Source organism: Trachemys scripta, chromosome 7 (genome assembly GCF_013100865.1).
Source record: "Trachemys scripta elegans isolate TJP31775 chromosome 7, CAS_Tse_1.0, whole genome shotgun sequence".
Lineage (NCBI taxonomy): Eukaryota > Metazoa > Chordata > Testudines > Emydidae > Trachemys > Trachemys scripta.
In genome coordinates this window covers 107,928,648-107,946,706 of record NC_048304.1, presented here as the reverse complement: position 1 = coordinate 107,946,706, position 18,059 = coordinate 107,928,648, and the positions used below count along the sequence as shown (strand labels likewise).

At 42.0% G+C, this 18,059-nt stretch overlaps 1 protein-coding gene across 1 annotated transcript in view; it reads left to right on the top strand.

The window, feature by feature from the left end:
* Positions 1–369: 369 nt before the first annotated feature.
* Positions 370–18,059, top strand: part of LOC117880586 (deleted in malignant brain tumors 1 protein-like) — a 56,216-nt gene continuing 38,526 nt past the window's right edge. The window contains exon 1 of the mRNA XM_034776870.1: positions 370–607. Coding sequence (XP_034632761.1) covers positions 370–607 — 238 coding nt within the window. The remainder of the gene's footprint in view (positions 608–18,059) is intronic.

Genomic DNA, 18,059 nt, shown 5'->3' with positions numbered 1-18,059 from the left:
GGCCTACCATCAATCAAAATAGGACCTGCCCCCTGGGGGTATTACTTGCGGGATCAAGACAGACACATGACCAGAGGCAAAGTGTGTCATGTGACCCTCTGAGAACTCCTCCCACTGCCTTCTACCAATCAGGATGGATTTCATCCCCCATAGGACCACCCCAATTGGAGATTTGACTAATAGAGTGGGAGTTCTTGGGTGGGGTGACCCACGCAGAAGAGGATCATGTGACCCCTCTAAGAGCTCCCCTTACTGCCATCTACCAATCAGAGTGAAGCACCACCCATGGAAGTTCCAACAGCGTGTGGAAAAGGCCATTTTGTTCCAAGTATGTGTGTTTTAGAAATCGTGGAAATGCTGAGAGTAAACATGGACTCCTTGACCACCCAGGTGAGAACTTCGTACTTTGTTTTAGCTCCAAGGGCCTTCGACCACCCTCGGAGGAAGCACTACATCAACGACAGTTCTGAGGAGGAGGAGGGAGTGGCCGAGGGGAACCCTTTGGCCCAGCTGTTGATGAATACACCAGAACCCTACCCTGAAACCCAACTGCTCGTGAGGCAGCCCGACGAGCATGACACCCCCCTAGAGGAGGAAGGCGACCATGGCTCGTGGAGTCACCAGTGAACAAGGTGAATGGAAAAGATGTCACTCAGGTAAATGAATGATTAAGAACTGATGGTCAAGGATGGGGTGTAATGGGGTTAGGAACCAACCTGGGGTTGCATAAATCTAAAAACAAGCAGTGGGGGCATACAGTTGTTTCTTTTCTGAAAATCTCTTGACAGCTCAATGATGCCTTTCTAGAGGAACCGTAGGTCCTGGACACCATTGCATCAGACAATGAAGATGAACCAGATCCATCTTGTTTTTGCTCAACACTGGTACAAATCATTGACAAGGACACTGAGGATGACGGCTATACGGATTTAGGGAGGAGGCTTGGCATGGAACTAACTGAGCCAGTGCCATGTCGTAAACGTAAAAAGGTCATGCATTCTATTGTACGTTTTGCTGTTTATGCTATCCTTAGTCACTGCCTTAGGGAAAAGCTTTTCGAAGATTGTGAGGGCTATGTCATAGACGTGCCAGCCCAATGGCACAATGACTGTGTGAGTTGGACTTCAGAGGATATAAACTGCAAGCTCTGGGACCCGTGAGCTGACCTGTGCTTGGAAAGCTTATTAAATGCTGTTATTGTCATAGGTTATGCTTTGCAATGTCTGTGCCTAACCCAAGAAAATTTAGCACAAGGACCTTGGTAAATGCTGTGCAATTTGGTTGAGATCCTGACAGCGTTTAAAGGAAAATGACCAAACCAGAAGATGCCTGCTTACAGCGTTATATTGACCACCTGATCCGCACAAAAAGTTACACAACCCTGCTTAAGAAAAAGACTATTTGTAAGAAATCTAAAAGGATTAAGTTAGAGAATAGTGAGGGGACAAACGTGATATAAAACTTGGTAGCTGTAAATAAAAATATCTATTGACAAGGGCTTTGTGACTATCTGTGTTTTTGTTAGAAAGGTCTGTGTGGCTCATAAGTAAGATAAAAATTTTGATGGAGCATCTTGATTTGTTTTCAAGGGGCTGTATATCTTTTAAATAAAAAAATATGCTCATGATGTGGCACTGGCTCCGTTAGTTCCATACCAAACTTCCTCCTTCTGGTAATGTGTCCGTCTTGACCCCGGAAGTAATATCCCAGGGGCAGGTCTTAGGGTGACAGGTGGGTGGTCTTGAGGGGTCAGGGGGCAGGGCCTATGTTTGATTGATGGTAGCCCCCTTATACTACTCATGTCCCATTACTAAACTCAGCTGCCCAGGCACAACCCCACTGCTGTGGGTCCAGCAGCCTCTCCACACCCTAATCTGAGCAGGCAGTTGGCACCATTCTGCATTTCCCTTTCCTTTGAAAATGGCTATAAAATCTTTTATAATTCAGAATATTGCACTTGGCATTTTATCTTCTGTGGGCAACCTGCTACTGACACTGTGGGCAAAGCAGAGAGAGAAGGGGAAGATAAAGGTAAAGACTAGAGTGGTGTAAACAATTCGCAAAAAAATAGTGTGCAACAGGGCAGTCTGCTCCTTTAAGGGCCCAGGAAGCAGGTGACCCTGTTATTGAGAAGAGCCCAGCAGGCCAGGTGCTGGAAATTATCTGACCCAGCTGGACAACATTTAGTGATTAGATCTGAGCCAGGAGATATAAAGGAACATCCCCGCTCCATGGGGCTACTTGGGACCAGTGGAGGAGGGCTGTGAGAAGACAGGCAAGCCCTGCAGACACCCATAGGCTGAGAGCTGCTCCAGTCCATTAGCTATGAGAGGCCAGAGGGTCTCACAATCTCAGGTGAGAACAGGATTGTTGCTTTTTTTGTTACTGTTCCATTTTCCCTTCTTAATGTTGAAGGATAAACAGAGCACTGAGAAAAGGGCTACAAACTGAACTGGGCATGGCTGATTGTTTGTCCCGGGCTGGAGGTCAGGTCCACCAGCCTACACAGTGAATTTAGCTCTTTTCTTTTTTTTTCATGAATTGTCCACACACATCGTGACTTTTACAAATTTTACAGATTACTTTGATAATTGTTGGATATGTTTATGGGTTTATGTGATGGAGTTGTCTATGTTGAATAAATGTGTTGAGTACAAAAGTCAGATCAATGCCCTGGAGCACTTTTGACCTGAGATCTTTCCTTACATGGCTGTTGTAATAGAACAATATAATCCATAAATAAGTGGTGCTATAAATCAGATGTTTGTTTGCTCAATCAATAGATTAATCATCACTATCTTCATATTTAATAAATCAATGGTTCTATATTAATCAAGTGAAATCCAGCACAGAACAGATTGAATTAACTGACACAAGTATTCTTAGCACAACTGTTTGTAATTCCAAATGCTGGTAAATATTTGCATTATGATAGCAGATATTGTACAATGTGCATTAGATGTTCTGTTGGCAGGTGCAGCTCTGATCTCTTCTGAGCGGTCACTGTTTTCTTGCAAGCAGTTAGTTGGCCTGAAAACAAAGTGCTGATATGTTGTTAGCAATGGTCTGGTATGTTTGCAATGAAATCTGTTCACATAGACTGAGTTTCTATTCTCACGACCTTATCTTGAAGGAAACTTCTTGATGTGCTAATCAAGGTTTCATAACTTATACAATATTAAAAAAAAGAGGCACTAAAAAGAGGGAACTCCAAAGGTGTACATCTTTTTAACTGCCATACGTCAGAAATTCCGAGTCAGCCTCCTCCTAAAACTACATGAAATTCTGGCCTTGATCCTTCCCCATTGAAATCACTGGGAGTTTTTCCATTGAACTGAACTGGGTGCAACATTGCACACTCAGTGATCTGCTCAAGGTCACTTAGCAAAGTCAGGGGCAGATCCAGGAAGTAGAATCCAAGAGTGCTGACTTCAAGGCTATGCTATATCAGGTGAATCACACTGCCTCATTACTATTTCATCAAGCTGTGCCCTGATCAGCAGTTAAGGTGCCATTCCCTCATTACGAAGGTCATGAATTTTCTCTTCAAATAGGGATTTTCTTAAAGTTGTAGCTGTTAATATCTAGTTAATCTTATGTGCCCTTTAAATAGTTCCCACATGAACTCCACTGAAAACACTGTAAAAAGCAACAGAGGGTCCTATGGCACCTTTAAGACTAACAGAAGTTTTGGGAGCATAAGCTTTCGTGGGTAAGAACCTCACTTCTTCAGATGCAAGTAATGGAAATCTCCAGAGGCAGGTATAAATCAGTATGGAGATAACAAGGTTAGTTCAATCAGGGAGGGTGAGGTGCTCTGCTAGCAGTTGAGGTGTGAACACCAAGGGAGGAGAAACTGCTTCTGTAGTTGGATAGCCATTCACAGTCTTTGTTTAATCCTGATCTGATGGTGTCAAATTTGCAAATGAACTGGAGCTCAGCAGTTTCTCTTTGGAGTCTGGTCCTGAAGTTTTTTTGCTGTAAGATGGCTACCTTTACATCTGCTATTGTGTGGCCAGGGAGGTTGAAGTGTTCTACAGGTTTTTGTATATTGCCATTCCTGATATCTGACTTGTGTCCATTTATCCTCTTGCGTAGTGACTGTCCAGTTTGGCCAATGTACATAGCAGAGGGGCATTGCTGGCATATGATGGCATATATAACATTGGTGGACGTGCAGGTGAAGAGCCGGTGATGTTGTAGCTGATCTGGTTAGGTCCTGTGATGGTGTTGCTGGTGTAGATATGTGGGCAGAGTTGGCATTGAGGTTTGTTGCATGGGTGGGTTCCTGAGTTAGAGTTGTTATGGTGCGGTGCGTGGTTGCTGGTGAGCTCAGACTAACATGGCTATCCCTCTGATACTGAAAACACTGTGACTAGAAAAAAGTTAGTAATAATAATCAATTGAATTTAACATCAGGGAATGTTGACAGAACAGAAATTTCAGCAGAGGGTTTTTCTCAAAACTTTGTGGAATTTCTTTTTCAGTACAATGAAGGAAAAGACCTCATGGTTATTAGAAAAAGCCAAACAGAAGACGGTGCCCATGAAAATCTATCCAGATATTACAGGAGACACCATGGCTTGGAAGGGAGAAAGCACCTTTAGTACAGTAAGTGCCCACATTAATCTTTCATTATATTTTTTATTTATTCACACTGACAATGAAGGGCTTGTCTGACAATGGAATTCTCCTAAAACTAATCTATGAGAAAGAAATTGCAAACACTTTGAGGTCTGAGCTGAAAAAAACAGTTGGCAGAATTAAGGACTGTGAATAAATTACCTGACCAATTTAGCCCTTTTTTCTGCTTGAACCATTTGTGAATGGATTTTTATTAATTTAATTGCTATTCATAATAGTTTTAAGAGTTTGAGAGAAGAAATGTCCTCTGGGTTGTTTTTGCTTTGCTGATCAGTTTGTGATTGGTCAGCAAAGTCAATCAGTATTGGTTCTTTTTCCTGCCAAGATGTCTGAAACAGGGGAATTGTGAGTAATGATCTTTTTCATGCATGACTTTCCTTATTCACATGAAAAAAATGGTTATTTCAACACAGAAGAACCAGCATCCTATTTACTTGCCGTTTTAAGCATAGCCTTGGCTGTCCCCTATTACATATAGATTAAGCTCCTTGTGCTTTGCTTTCAAGGCTTGAAACTATATCTCTGACCGTTTGCTTTTTGCATTTCCTAATTCCATTGCAACAGTGCCAGCCTTTATGCTTCCCCCACTTGCTTCATCAACTTTTGTTTTTGTGCCTTCTTTACTGCTCTCCTTGTATGTATGGAACATCTTCCCAAGCCACCACCCTTGCCACATTCAAATCCCTCTAAAATATTTACTTCTGCCATCTGGTCGGCATGAAGTGTGGTAAGGAAGAAAACAGCCTAAATGTACAAGCTGTGTACGACTCACTAAGTGTGGATGTGATCTTTTCACCATAACATTTGTACCCTCCTCTCTTCTTTTGTCCCTTTTGACTCTCAACTGCTGTAGCTGTTGAATTTGGACTGTGTGCTATTGAGGGCAGAGACAATATCTGAATGTGTTTCAGGAGGCACCTATTATTTTTCTGAGTGCTCAAGAAATAATATAGTTACTAAACATTATTGTAACCCAAACCCATTTAAGAGCAGCATGTAAAATGTGACAGAAACCAAAGGCCATGATTTCAAATGAATGTCCACCAACCATTTTTTACCATGTTCACCTAGGTAATGCAGAATACAGTATTACAACAACAACAACAAAATCAAGCACATTCTGTATAATCAGAGCTAGATCTCTAGCTGATGTAAATGCATCTCCATTGACTTCAGTCGAACTGTACTCATTTTACACCCATCTCAGGGGCTGGAACATAATCCCACATGATCTACAATAGGGCTTATGAGCATGTGGTCCAGAGGCCATGCCTGACCCTCAGAACCCTCCTGGTAATCTGTACAATTGATTCTCAATGTATTTAACTTTTTGGGATTGAGTTGGTGGATGGCAAAAGATGGCTGTAAAACGGTATATCTTATGAAATGTTCCAAAAATAAAGAGGTTGGCTAATGATATAAAGGCTTGTGTGTGACCTTGAGAGCTATGCCAGCAGGCGTTTTAAATCCTGGTAGGGCCACCCAAGGCCGACAGGTCAAATGGGATCAGAGAAAAAATCAGTCTACTGGCCCTTCATGTTGGGCATTGAGTGAGAGGCCAACAACTTGTCTTTGTGTAAAAAAAAAAAAAAAAAAAAAAAAAAAGTTAAGTTATAGAAACACAACATAGACATTCTGGCAAACAGTATAATAGATGGGGATGGTGGATCCTTGTTCATGGCCCAAGCACTCTGATGGCATAAGAAAAATTCATATTTAAGCTGACTGTGATTATAGCTATGCTAAACTCAATGAGGAATTCATACAAAAATATGTTTAAATTTCATTTCAACCTCTACTTTTCTACATTGCATTTCAGGTTTCAATGAACATAGAGTCTAATTGAAAACCACTGGGTTTCACTTGATTTTGTGTAAAATCCACAGATTTGTCCATGACTTTCATGCAAATAAATCAGTTGATCCAGGTTCTCTGGAAAGGTTCGTGCAGTTTAGCAAATCTTTCTCTCAAAATTTTTTAAAATCACAAACTCAAGTCAAAGCTCAGACCAAAAAGAGATGAGTTTATGTTGGCTACAGATTTTACTGCAAACATTTTGCATAGCTCTAACTGTGGTGATTTTCCCAATCTCACGTCACTGGCAGTGCCATTGGGGCTTATACCCTGTGATGATCCATGGTATTTGGAAGGTTGAATAGTGAAGGCAGCTGAATTTGTGTGTGACATTAATTGGGACAAAAGTGTTCATGACAATAGTTGTGAAAATGTGGGGGAGCCCAGCAGACAGTTTCCAAAGTCTGTTTTCCCCCTAAAATCTTATCAGTAATGTGATCCTAAGAGCCCTTGATGCCCACAGCCATAGAGCACGCTGTCACTCATTAGAGCCATCCAACTCACTACACCCAACACTCTGTTGTCATGGTATTTATCCCAAAGGTATTGTGTAGGTTATCATATAAAAACTAATAACATGCTGAGTATTAATATCATTGTAAAATCCATGTGTTAATGTTATATGTGAAGTTATGAATTCCCTCTCTATGATGTTACTAACCCATGTTTAAGACCAGACAGCCTAATCTAGGTAAAGGGGCTAAACAGTCTGTCCTAAACAAAAGAATGTGGGTTTTCCTCAATTTACATATTAGCAGTAAACAATGTCATGGCGCTAAGCTAGCAGTGGTTATCCTGATCCTGAACTCAAGAGACAGAGAATTAACATGGTTCCTGCACCCCAGACTGAATCCCCAGGAGGCCTTCCTGACTTGTCAGACACAGACAGTCCTTTTGGGGATATGAGGAACACAGAGAGAGAGAGATTTTCTTTATCCTTTACCTTAGGAGACAAAGGAACCAAGCGATTTGATCTCTGTGATGGGTCCTGGCCAGAAAAAAGCAGGAAAGGAGACTGAGTGACAGAAATCATCTTGAACCATGATTGTATCTTGCTGGTTAAGGTTTAGTCTTTTAGAAGCATATTTTCACTTTTATTTGTTTATAACAATTTCTACCTTTATCCCTTTTACTTGGTATCACTTAGTCCTTGTTCTTCAGTTAATAAACTTATTTTGCTTTCATTATAAAACATTGGTGCTATGTAAGATGAGCGAAGTGTGCGCTTATAGACAGCTAACAGGTTGGAGTGTGTGAGAGGGCTTTCCCTTCTCCCCCTCTCTTGGTTCTTGTCACACAGACAGAAAGCAGAAGACCAGAAGTCTGAAGTTCAGGCAATGTGATGTTTATTGGGTCCCCCTTCCTAGCTCTGATGCTGCAGAGCATTTACCCTGTGTCTCCCTTCCCAGTTCTGATGCCGCAGAACATTGCCTGTGTCTCTATTCCCACCTCCTCCTTTTTAGCAGGCCCAAATATACCTGTAATGCACACCCACAGTCCCACCCCTTACATAGAATCATGGAATATCAGGTTACTGGACCAGCCCCTTCCATCTACTGAGATGCTGCTCTGCAGCCCTGTTTGGCGGTTGCCTGAGAGAGCCTGGCTGGGGTGTTGACTTCCACCCCTGGCTTGGGTACCGGGGTCCCCGGCTACCAAGCTGGGCAGGAAGCGGAAGCCGCCTCCTCCCAGCCAGCTGCTGGGTAGGGCAGCAGAGCAGCAAACTGGAGGATCCAACATTAAAAGTGTCTCCCTCCTGCTCCCCGCCTGAGCTCCTGCCTGCAAGGGAGAGTGGCAAAATGTGCTGGGCGGGGGGGGGGGGGGTGCAGTGGGAAGACAAAGAGCCACCCCCTCCCCCGCAGGTAACATGGGGCGTGGAGAGTGCAGTGGCCCTGGGGTGGGCATGGAGGTAGGGGGGGGCCACATAACCTGCCCTTTAGATCATGCCCCCCCACTAGGGAGAGGCCCCAGTTGTATATGGGGTGCCCTGGGGGGAGGAGGTGGAACAGGTGTTGGAAGAGGTTAGGTGGGGCGGGGCTGGAGCATTGGGGAAAGGGGCCTAGGATGAGCGGGGGTTTGAGCCCCCCCGGGAAATCTGGAAGTCGGCAGCTGTGTTCCTAGGCGTGTGTGGGGTGGTATTGGTGGCGGTTAAGGCAGCCGGGCAGGCATGTGGAAGCCCTATCTGTGTTGGAAAAGCGCACCCAGCAGTGCAGCCAGCAGCTCGCAGGGGCCCATTGACTCTTCTGCCCTGGGGCCTGGAATTCCTGTCGGTGGGCCTGACCCCATGGGAGGGGTAAGGGGTGAGGTTGTGCTACGGTCAGGGACAGGCATTTCTTTGGTCTTTTAGTGTTTTATACCTTCCCCCAAAACCCTCTTTGTTCCTCCCACCTGTTTGCTTGACTTTGCCTTTAGAGAAGAGCCAGGCAGCCTTCCACTGTATGCTCATATATTACACTCCCACCTGCAACATTTTAACTGTTCTGATCTGTTCCCATTATACTAACAAACCCATCTGGCTAGGCAGAAGCAACACACCCAGTATCTTTGTTCACTCATGTTAGTATAAGAGTATCAAAAGGTCAAACCCAAAATTCTATCCCAGGCTGACAAACAAGCCTATATACTAACAGTGTTTTACTGTCTCTGTGGAGGCTGCGAACTTAATACTTTCTCTGTGAGGGTCCAGAGAGAGGTATTGATCCCTGCAGTAGGATGATTTTGGGGTGAATTTGGGGCTGGAAGATACTAAGTTCAGCCCACGAAGATTAACCAAGCTGGGCAAAGCCCGTGCGAGGCTAGTGGGCTGTTGGCAGGCTGCTGGGGTCAGCGCTCTGGATCAAAGCTGCACAGCCACAAGACATCCATGATTACAAGGCAAACAGTGACCGAACCTGTTACTGGCCTGGGAGAACCCCCAAATGTCACAAGTCAATAAGACACTAATAAAATATGAAATAAACTACTGCCAAATATTTGTATGTGATGCTGTGATTCAATCACAGTCCTGAATTATGTACTGCAGACAACTGATTGACCCTTCAAACACCATGAAAAATTCCTTCCTGGGGAATGGCCACCCCACCACTTCCTACAGTCTCAAAGATTCTCCCCCTTTCGTGCCACCAGCAGTAGCTGGGAAGAATAAAGCATCTGGATCCACTCTAGAGGTAACTTTTGATTCATACACGAGTCAAACTTATGTGGAATAATTTATGCCAAAAGTTCTCCTTCAAGAAGTGTGAAATGCTATTGCTTAAATATTATCTTCCGGCAGAGACCACAAGGTTATAAAAATAAAATGAAATGCGGAACAAATTAAACACACCTTCCTTTGTGACTGAAATGAAAACACCTTTGGAATTCACTTTGTATTGATTTACTGTAGGTGCAGAGCAGACTGAGCCACGCCCCTCCATAGTCAGAGCCTATAAATTCTGATGCTCCGTTCCTCAGGAGCCCTCACAAGATGGGTGCCACAATGATCTTCATTTGGATGTTCCTGACAATTTCCGGAGCTCTGCAGACTACCACAGGTACAATGCCTACCATTTTTGCAAAGTCATTCTTACAAAAATGTAAAGAGTTGTGCTCACTTTCACTGGGTCCACATCTAGAACTCCCAGTCATGCTAATGGGAGCTTTGTGCAAAGATTGAAGGTAGTATCGGTGTAGGGCCACGTTGGATAGCACAGCTCTGTTCTGTTGAAAAATGTGAGCCAAACAAACTAGTTAACTGTAAGTATTATTTGAACCATTTAAATAAACTGCTTAGTATGGTGAAATTAACCTTGCTCCCACCACCTAGTGTTTTGTGTTAGTGGCTTGTGCCACAATTAAAATCAAGTCAATCAGTAGCCTGTAAGTTAACAATTTAATGTCTCCAAATCTTGGTGTTCAGGGTGCGAATTAAGGAGTAATGTGGGTTCTCTTCCTAAAGGGCATATTTATTGTCAAGTGCTGCAAAAGTAATATGTTTAGGTGCATGGTGAACCACCCAGCTAATATTTTATTAAATACATTTTAACAAAATGTAATAAGATAGAACTGTGAAATTATCAGAGTGTACTTGGGGTAAATGAACTATTACACACCAGTATGCTGCATCTTCCCCTTTGTAAGTGATCTTCTTTCTTGTTATCTTGTCATTAGTTTGGGTAATCTGTTCAAAATGGTAAACCAACCTAGTCTAAACAAGCCTGTAAAGCTCATGTGATATAATTTGGACTTTTGTACCTGGAAACAGTGTGGGTGATTTTCATAACTAGTATTTAAGCAGCATTATAGTTATTTCCATTCATATCAGGCCCTCGGTTAAATGAGATTTGTGAAGGGTGAGGGTGCGATAGCTTGTGTTTATCCGTTCAGTGTATTTATGAATGATTATAACAGGGGAGTAAGAATATATGTATGATCCCTAATTGTAACCTTAAAGCAGGGCAGCTTCTTCAGAAGTCTGTCTCCTTCACTAACTTAAAATATCCTTCCTAACATACCAATCATGGGATCTGATCAACCTCTGTACTCCCTGCTAAACAGGTGGCTGGCCTCCCAAGTATTTGAAGGTCTTGACTTAGACATCTTTCTTTCTCCATTCTTTTTGTGTTTCTCTCTCTCTCTCTCCCCATCCTCTCTTCTCCTCTGCTCTCTACAACTTTCCTCCCCCAGACTGTCCCTGCTTCTTCCAGTTTCTTCTTTTTCTCTCAGCTCTCCCCATTACTGCCCAATCCCTCCACCACTGCTTCCCAGTGGCCAGGAGAGATTATTTGCAGTGCTCTCTATGCATTATGCCATTTGCTGTTTCAGGCATCTCTATATTTTTTGCACCTTTCACCCATGTAGCAGTGAGCAGATATGTAGAATTACATCCCTAATGGAAATCTTAAGTAAATGGCAAGAAGAGGAGACAGCAAGCAGTGGTGTCTCACTTAACCTTTAGCTTTGTGGTTAGGACACTCACCTGGGCTGTGGTATGTCTTGGTTCAGTTCTCCTTGCTGCCTGACTTGGAGCAGGGATTTGAATTTGCCTCCCATATTGCAGGAGAGCACCCCAGGCACTGGGATATGGGACATTTGGTGTGGAGCTTGTGCGTGTTTTTCCTTTAACACTCTTCCACTTGTATAAATAATTAGTCATTGGAGCAGGAACTTGAACATGGGTGTCTCACTTTCTGAGGGTGTGCCCTACTATGGCGCTAAAGGGCATAAAGAAGCAGCCACCATCCTCCTCCCTAGTAGTTTGTTAATCTAGCCCTTTATTTCCTTTGCTTTTATTTTAAAAATGCTCCAAAACACAACATTTTTATTTGACCTAAAATAAGTCATTTTCATAATTTTTTTTAGCACTTTCAATTTCAGGTCAACTCAAACAGATTTTAATTATTATTTTTTTGAAAGTGCAAGAGAACTGAAAAAATTATTTCAGGTCACCTTTAATTTACCAATAGCATTGTGGTTTGATTCCAAATTTAGTTTGACCCTTGAAATTTTTGAAACTTTAAAGTCTCAATATCCTATCTGCAAACAGGAATTTGTACAACCAAATTTGATGTGTTCATAGATAAATGAGCAGTTTTGCTGGTGCTCTTTGTGCATCTGTAGCTTAATTTATCCTTACTGTACATGCTGCTTGCAAATAAGGACCTGTTTACTTGAAGCATTTATTTGGCAGTTTCAGTGGTACAGATATTATGGGTCCACAAACAGATGAAAAACCCCTGGAGGTGATAGCTTTTCAGAAATTGCGTGGGGGGAAGTTGGATAAATTATTTTGTGTTTAGTCTCAGGCCACCCTTTTTAATTTGTGGGAAATTTTGGTATAATTTACTTGAGCCACTTTTGATTTTTTTTTCAAGCTTAAATAAGATTGTTAGCTTTGGAACATTGATTCAGTCATTCTTTCTTTTTGCTCAGTTAACCAAAACCAACAAGAACAGCAAAAAACATACACCACCCTTTTAACTTGGCTGGGTATGGGTATAGTGCACAATGATTTGGTAAATGTTAACAAACTGATCACGAAATAAATATATTGGTTTTGGAATGTTTTCCTTACCAATATGAATACACTTCAGTAGAATTACCTGGATGTAAGTGCAATGTATTAATTACATATCCCATATGGAATACTCTATAGGGTTACAGAATTCTGTAGGAATGTAATAGGGTTTGCTAGAGATTATTCTAAAAATTATAAAATATAATGGTAGTGATGTCATTTCTGTAGGTTTTTGAATCGTATAGAATTTTATAGCAGGAATATCAATACCTTTTAGAACAGTTAAAATGATAGGGTATAATTTTCTATTAAATTCTATAGCACTTCTCTATAAGAAAGACCAGGTGGGTGAGGTAATATCTTTTATTAGAATAACTTCTGTTGGTGAGCAAGTACAACAACTTTTCCCTTGGATGCATTTGGCCAATATCTGCAGTCATTTGCCCCAGGACAGTCCCAGCTGTGGCCCTAGATAGCTGACTGTAAAGAATACTGTATTTGATTTGAAATTGGAAATGTGCTGTGGAAATGGACCCTGTGCTGTGTCCTGCATTTTTTAAATGCCAGTGTTTGAATCAGCCCTATCAGTATAAGGTTGTGATAGGAGCATTGACTCTCCAACTACATCCCACTGCTTCCCTGCAGACTAAGGTGACCAGAGAGCAAATCTGAAAAATCAGAATGGGGGGAGGTAATAGATGCCTATATAAGAAAATGCCCTGAATATCAGGACTGTCCCTATAAAATCGTGACGTCTGGTCACTCTAATGCAGACCCAGGAGCAGCTCTGAGGGAGCTGAGAACACTCTGGTGATCCCTGATTGTCCTTACTGCAGCTCACCTGCTGGCCACCTATTGCATTGCAGGTGAGAAAGGACAGTAGTTTGTTTCCTTGTGGGGGTGTGCAACCCATAGTGTTGGGCAGAAGCTGAACTGATTTTGCCTAAACCTAGTAGAGTACTTAGCAACAGATGGCTCCTTTACCCCCACTAGCCACCCAACAGAGCGGAAAAGAAGAAATGATGAGAACCAACAACCAGTTATGGCTCCTTGATTCTCTATCCCAAGCCCAGTGCAGCTAGTTTAACGTGTGTCAGCTGACTATGGTCCTCAAGACTGAAGGCCACACCTCGCAGTCACCAGACCTTCAGTTACTGCCTTGTTCAAATATTCCAGCACTGTCAAAGGTAGGAATTGTCTAATGTGGGCTCTGATTGGCAGGGCCGGCTCCAGGCACCAGCCCAGCAAGCAGGTGCTTCGGGCAGCCAAGGGGAAGGGGCGGCATGTCGGGCTCTTCGGGGGCGGGTCCCTCGCTTCTTCTCGGAGCGAAGGACCTGCCGCCGAAGGAGAAAGCGGCGTGGTGGAGCTGCCGCAGATCGCGATTGCAGCATTTTTTTTCCCCGCCGCTTGGGGCGGCAAAAACCCTGGAGCTGGCCCTGCTGATTGATTTTCCCACTACTGTTAAAATGATCACCCACTAACATGCATTTCTGGGGAGACTGAATATTTTGATCCCTGCAAAATCACTTCTTGCTAATAAAGCAGTATACTTGTTGATGAAGCAGTGTGTCTGGGACCCCCACCATGGAACCACTTTTTATGTCTAATTCATAGTACTAGCAACATTCTATTGTTGTTTTATTATAATATTCACCATAGAATGATTCAATATTCACCACTTAAACTGAATGTAGTTTCTTTTTCAAATGACATAACTACCACCAGTAGTTTAGCTGGATCCAGCTGAAGTATGCCAGGGAGACAGGCCCCTTATAAACAAGATAGGCCTGATTCTGATCTCACATACTGACTTTAGACCCAAAAAAACAATTGACTTCAATGGAGCCTTGTTTCTCACTTTTGTGAGATTAGACTCAGGCCCTGCGCAGAGACAGATTATGTGGTTTAAAGCTAGGACCAAGAAGAGGCCAAGGAACAAGAATATGTTTGGCCAACGTGTACAAAGTCTTTAGAAATTATTTTTTTCTAACCATTTGACATCAAGGAAAACTATACTAGACTTAACATTATAGCTGTCTGAGTTATTTCTAAATATGTTTGAGAGAGAAATGGCTGAAATGATAGTGGTATTGTCCTGTGGTCAGTTGATTTTTCCAACAAAAACTCATGCTCATTGAAAAGAAAATCACCTTGTGTTCAATGGTTTATTTTGAATGAATGTCTTTCATGGATCTAAAAGATTTAGCACCACCTTGTGGACACATATATTTTAAAAATTATTATTTATCTGTATTACAATAGTGGCTTCAAACACATTGTAAGAGCTTACAATATTAGCTAAGACAAGTTGTAACATGTTGGTTTAACAAGCAATGGGAGAGAAAGGGCAAAGCTAAGTGGCTTCATAGACTAGCTATGTGCACAGTTAGGTTACAAATCCATACTTTAGATTGTAAGCTATAAATCATCAAGAAATATGAACGATATTTATGATCCCTCCCTATGACCAGCCTAGCTCTTTTCATCTATCCAGCCATCTCTCTCCCCAATCTTCTTCCTTTCTGCTGAGATGTTCTTTGCTTTTTTACAGAGTGCTAGAAATGCCAACCTTTTTTGTAGCTGTTGCCACCACTGTTACTATTGTGATGTCAGGAGAAAGGAAATCTTGTTCTACAAGATTGACTGAATGGGACTTGAAGGCAATTGAAGGAGTTGATCATTTAGCTTTGTTGTTCTCTCTTCGGATGTATTAAAATGCTAATTTAAAATAATGTTTAGGCCACATCCTCAATTGATATAAATCAGTGTCACTCCACTCAAGCCAATGGATCACCTGGATCGATCGGTCTTCAGCTGTCATGAAGACTGCGCCGATCACAACACATCCACCATTCTTCTCGCATTCTTGCCTTTCTTCTGCATGTTCATCCGAACTATTTTTGTCTTTGTTTTCTCAAAAGAGAGCACTACATCCACTTATGAAACTACTACAACCACTCCTGACACCACTACAACTACGACGCTAGAGCCAACAACCACTTGTAAGCTCTATTTTATCTTTGCATTACTAATATTGTATCTATTTTATATTGTACCCACCTACTGAAAATATAGAATAGAATTTTACAGTTTAATGACCATATTCACTGAAATGAAACCACTAGCACGATGACTGGATGATGGAGCTAGGCTGTTCTCAGTGGTGGCAGATGTGACAGAACAAGAAGTAATAGCCTCAAGTTGCAGTTAGGGAGGTCTAGATTGGATATTAGGAAAAACTATTTCACTAGAAGGATGGTGAAGCACTGGAATGGGTTACCTAGAGAGGTGGTGGAATCTCCATCTTTAGAGGTTTTTAATGCCCAGCTTTACAAAGCCCTGGCTGGGATGATTGAAGTGGGGTTGGTCCTGCTTTGGACTAGATGACCTAAGGTCTCTTCCAACCCTAATTTTCTATGATTCTATGACTGCAGAAGACTAAGCATATGAATAATAACTATGGGTAACCTGAGCTTTGAAAGACTGTATCATAGGAGAAAAAACTGATCAGTGTTTTTGAGGAACGCAGTGAGTGAAGAAGGCAGTGGATGTAATATATCTGGACTCAGATGTAAGACATCTGGTCACTATATCAGAAACAAACCCTTTAGTTTGTATTGGCTTGGACCTAAGTATTGTCACATGGGTTAAAATAGAAAGATGAGTGCTTAAAGAAGCACCGTGATGTGCAGCAATGTATCGACTTTAGTTGTAGTGACCAGAGAGTTTTCGCAGGGACTGATGCCAGAGGAGGGTTTCAGAGGGGGCTGGGAATATCTACGGGAGTCTGAAGTCAGAGCTGCTCTGATATGCTACTGTAACCCTGGAGGCAGCAGTTCTTCATGTAATCACAGAACAGTCAGCCCCTCTCACACTTTGCCATAAACCTCCCTTTTTGCAGGGGTAGTGGGAGCACCATGAGCAGAGTTTTGGGGTACACACAGTGTGGACCCTGTATGAAGTTCTCTCTAGTGCCAGACAATATTGTATGTTAGAAAAATTTATGCTTTCAAAACAAGTTACTGCAGTTATGCAGGAAAAAAGAAAAGCTTTCTAGAAGCCTAAGTATTTTGTACTAATATAGTTGGTGTTATGTTTTTTTTTCCAGTTCAAACAATGGGTGATGGTGAGTCTGTCTACATACAGTATTGTTTACATTTGTACTGATTTTAATTTACAATGTTATGCATTTAGCTAACAACTTTCTGTGTTGTGTCTTGCAAAATGACAATGCCCTGTGAATTTAAGAATGTCTGTAATTAAATTGAAACCCTGGAAATGTGAAGTGAGTTTCATGCTTGGGAAAGGTGGTTCAGAATGCTGGAGCCTAGAGTCTCCTATTCATTCACAGAAAAAACACAGTACAAGCCATTGCTACGTAGGCCAATATTCCTCATTTGGTGAGACTTCTCGGGTGAGGCACATTGACCACTGAGTCCTTGGACTCTCTGCTGAGACAATCACGTCAACGAGGATAGGGCTATGGCCAGCCAGGAGCTAAAGGAGGATGACTAGCTTCTCAATAAATGGCATTGCATTGCCAATATGGGACAAATTTTAATTGGTAACTGAGAAGTATTAAAACATCTGCATGTGAAAATGGACAAATAGTCTAGCAATTAATTGATGTGAGTCTTTCACAGTGCTGTTGCTGGAACTTGTAAATGGGTCAAACCACTGTGCAGGTTGTGTTGAAATCCTTCACTTTGAAGGCTGGGTAAAAGTTTGTGGTGATTTGTGGGACATGAACGATGCACAAGTTGTGTGCAGGCAACTGGGCTGTGGTGAGCCTGTTGCTGCTCTGAGAAATAGCTATTTTGGTGAAGGTTCGACAGATCCTTGGATGACTAAAGTGAGCTGTACTGGCTCTGAAGACATGTTGTGGTATTGCCCTTATGAAAATTGGCCGAATACATGTGGTTTTTATGGAGATGCTGGTGTCATATGTTCAGGTACATATTCCTTTTTCTTCGAACTCTGTAGCTTTTCGTTAATCGGCTTTGTGATTACTGTAAAATAGACTAAGGATTATGTTTTTAAGTTCTTTGCTTTACAATTTGTTTTATCATGACAGTAAAATGTCACATTCCTCACTTAACATACACCTTAAATATATTAACCATACTTTAATGAAAAGGGCATTATCTGTTGATGTAGATGATGCTGGCGAGTGATATAGACTTTAAGGTCAGAAGTGACCATCCTGATCATCTAGTCTGGCCTCTTTGACACCACAGGCCACAGAACCTCAGCCACTCACTCCTGCAAAAGGCTCATAATCTCTGGCTGAGTTACTGAAGACCTCAAATCTTGATTTAAAGCCTTCAAGTTACAGATATCCTCCATTTACACCAGTCTTTTTAGGACATGTGTAGGTCAGGAGTCTTATCAACTTGGTCTATATGGGCCCTATCCAACTTCCATTTAACTTCAGTGGGAGTTGGTTTAAGCCTAGTAGAAGCATAATTTTATTATATTTGAATATTATTCTAATAATTAACATGATTACATTTTTGCAAACATGCTGTTTAAAACTTCTGCTCTGTTCTGAAAAATGCCATCCTCA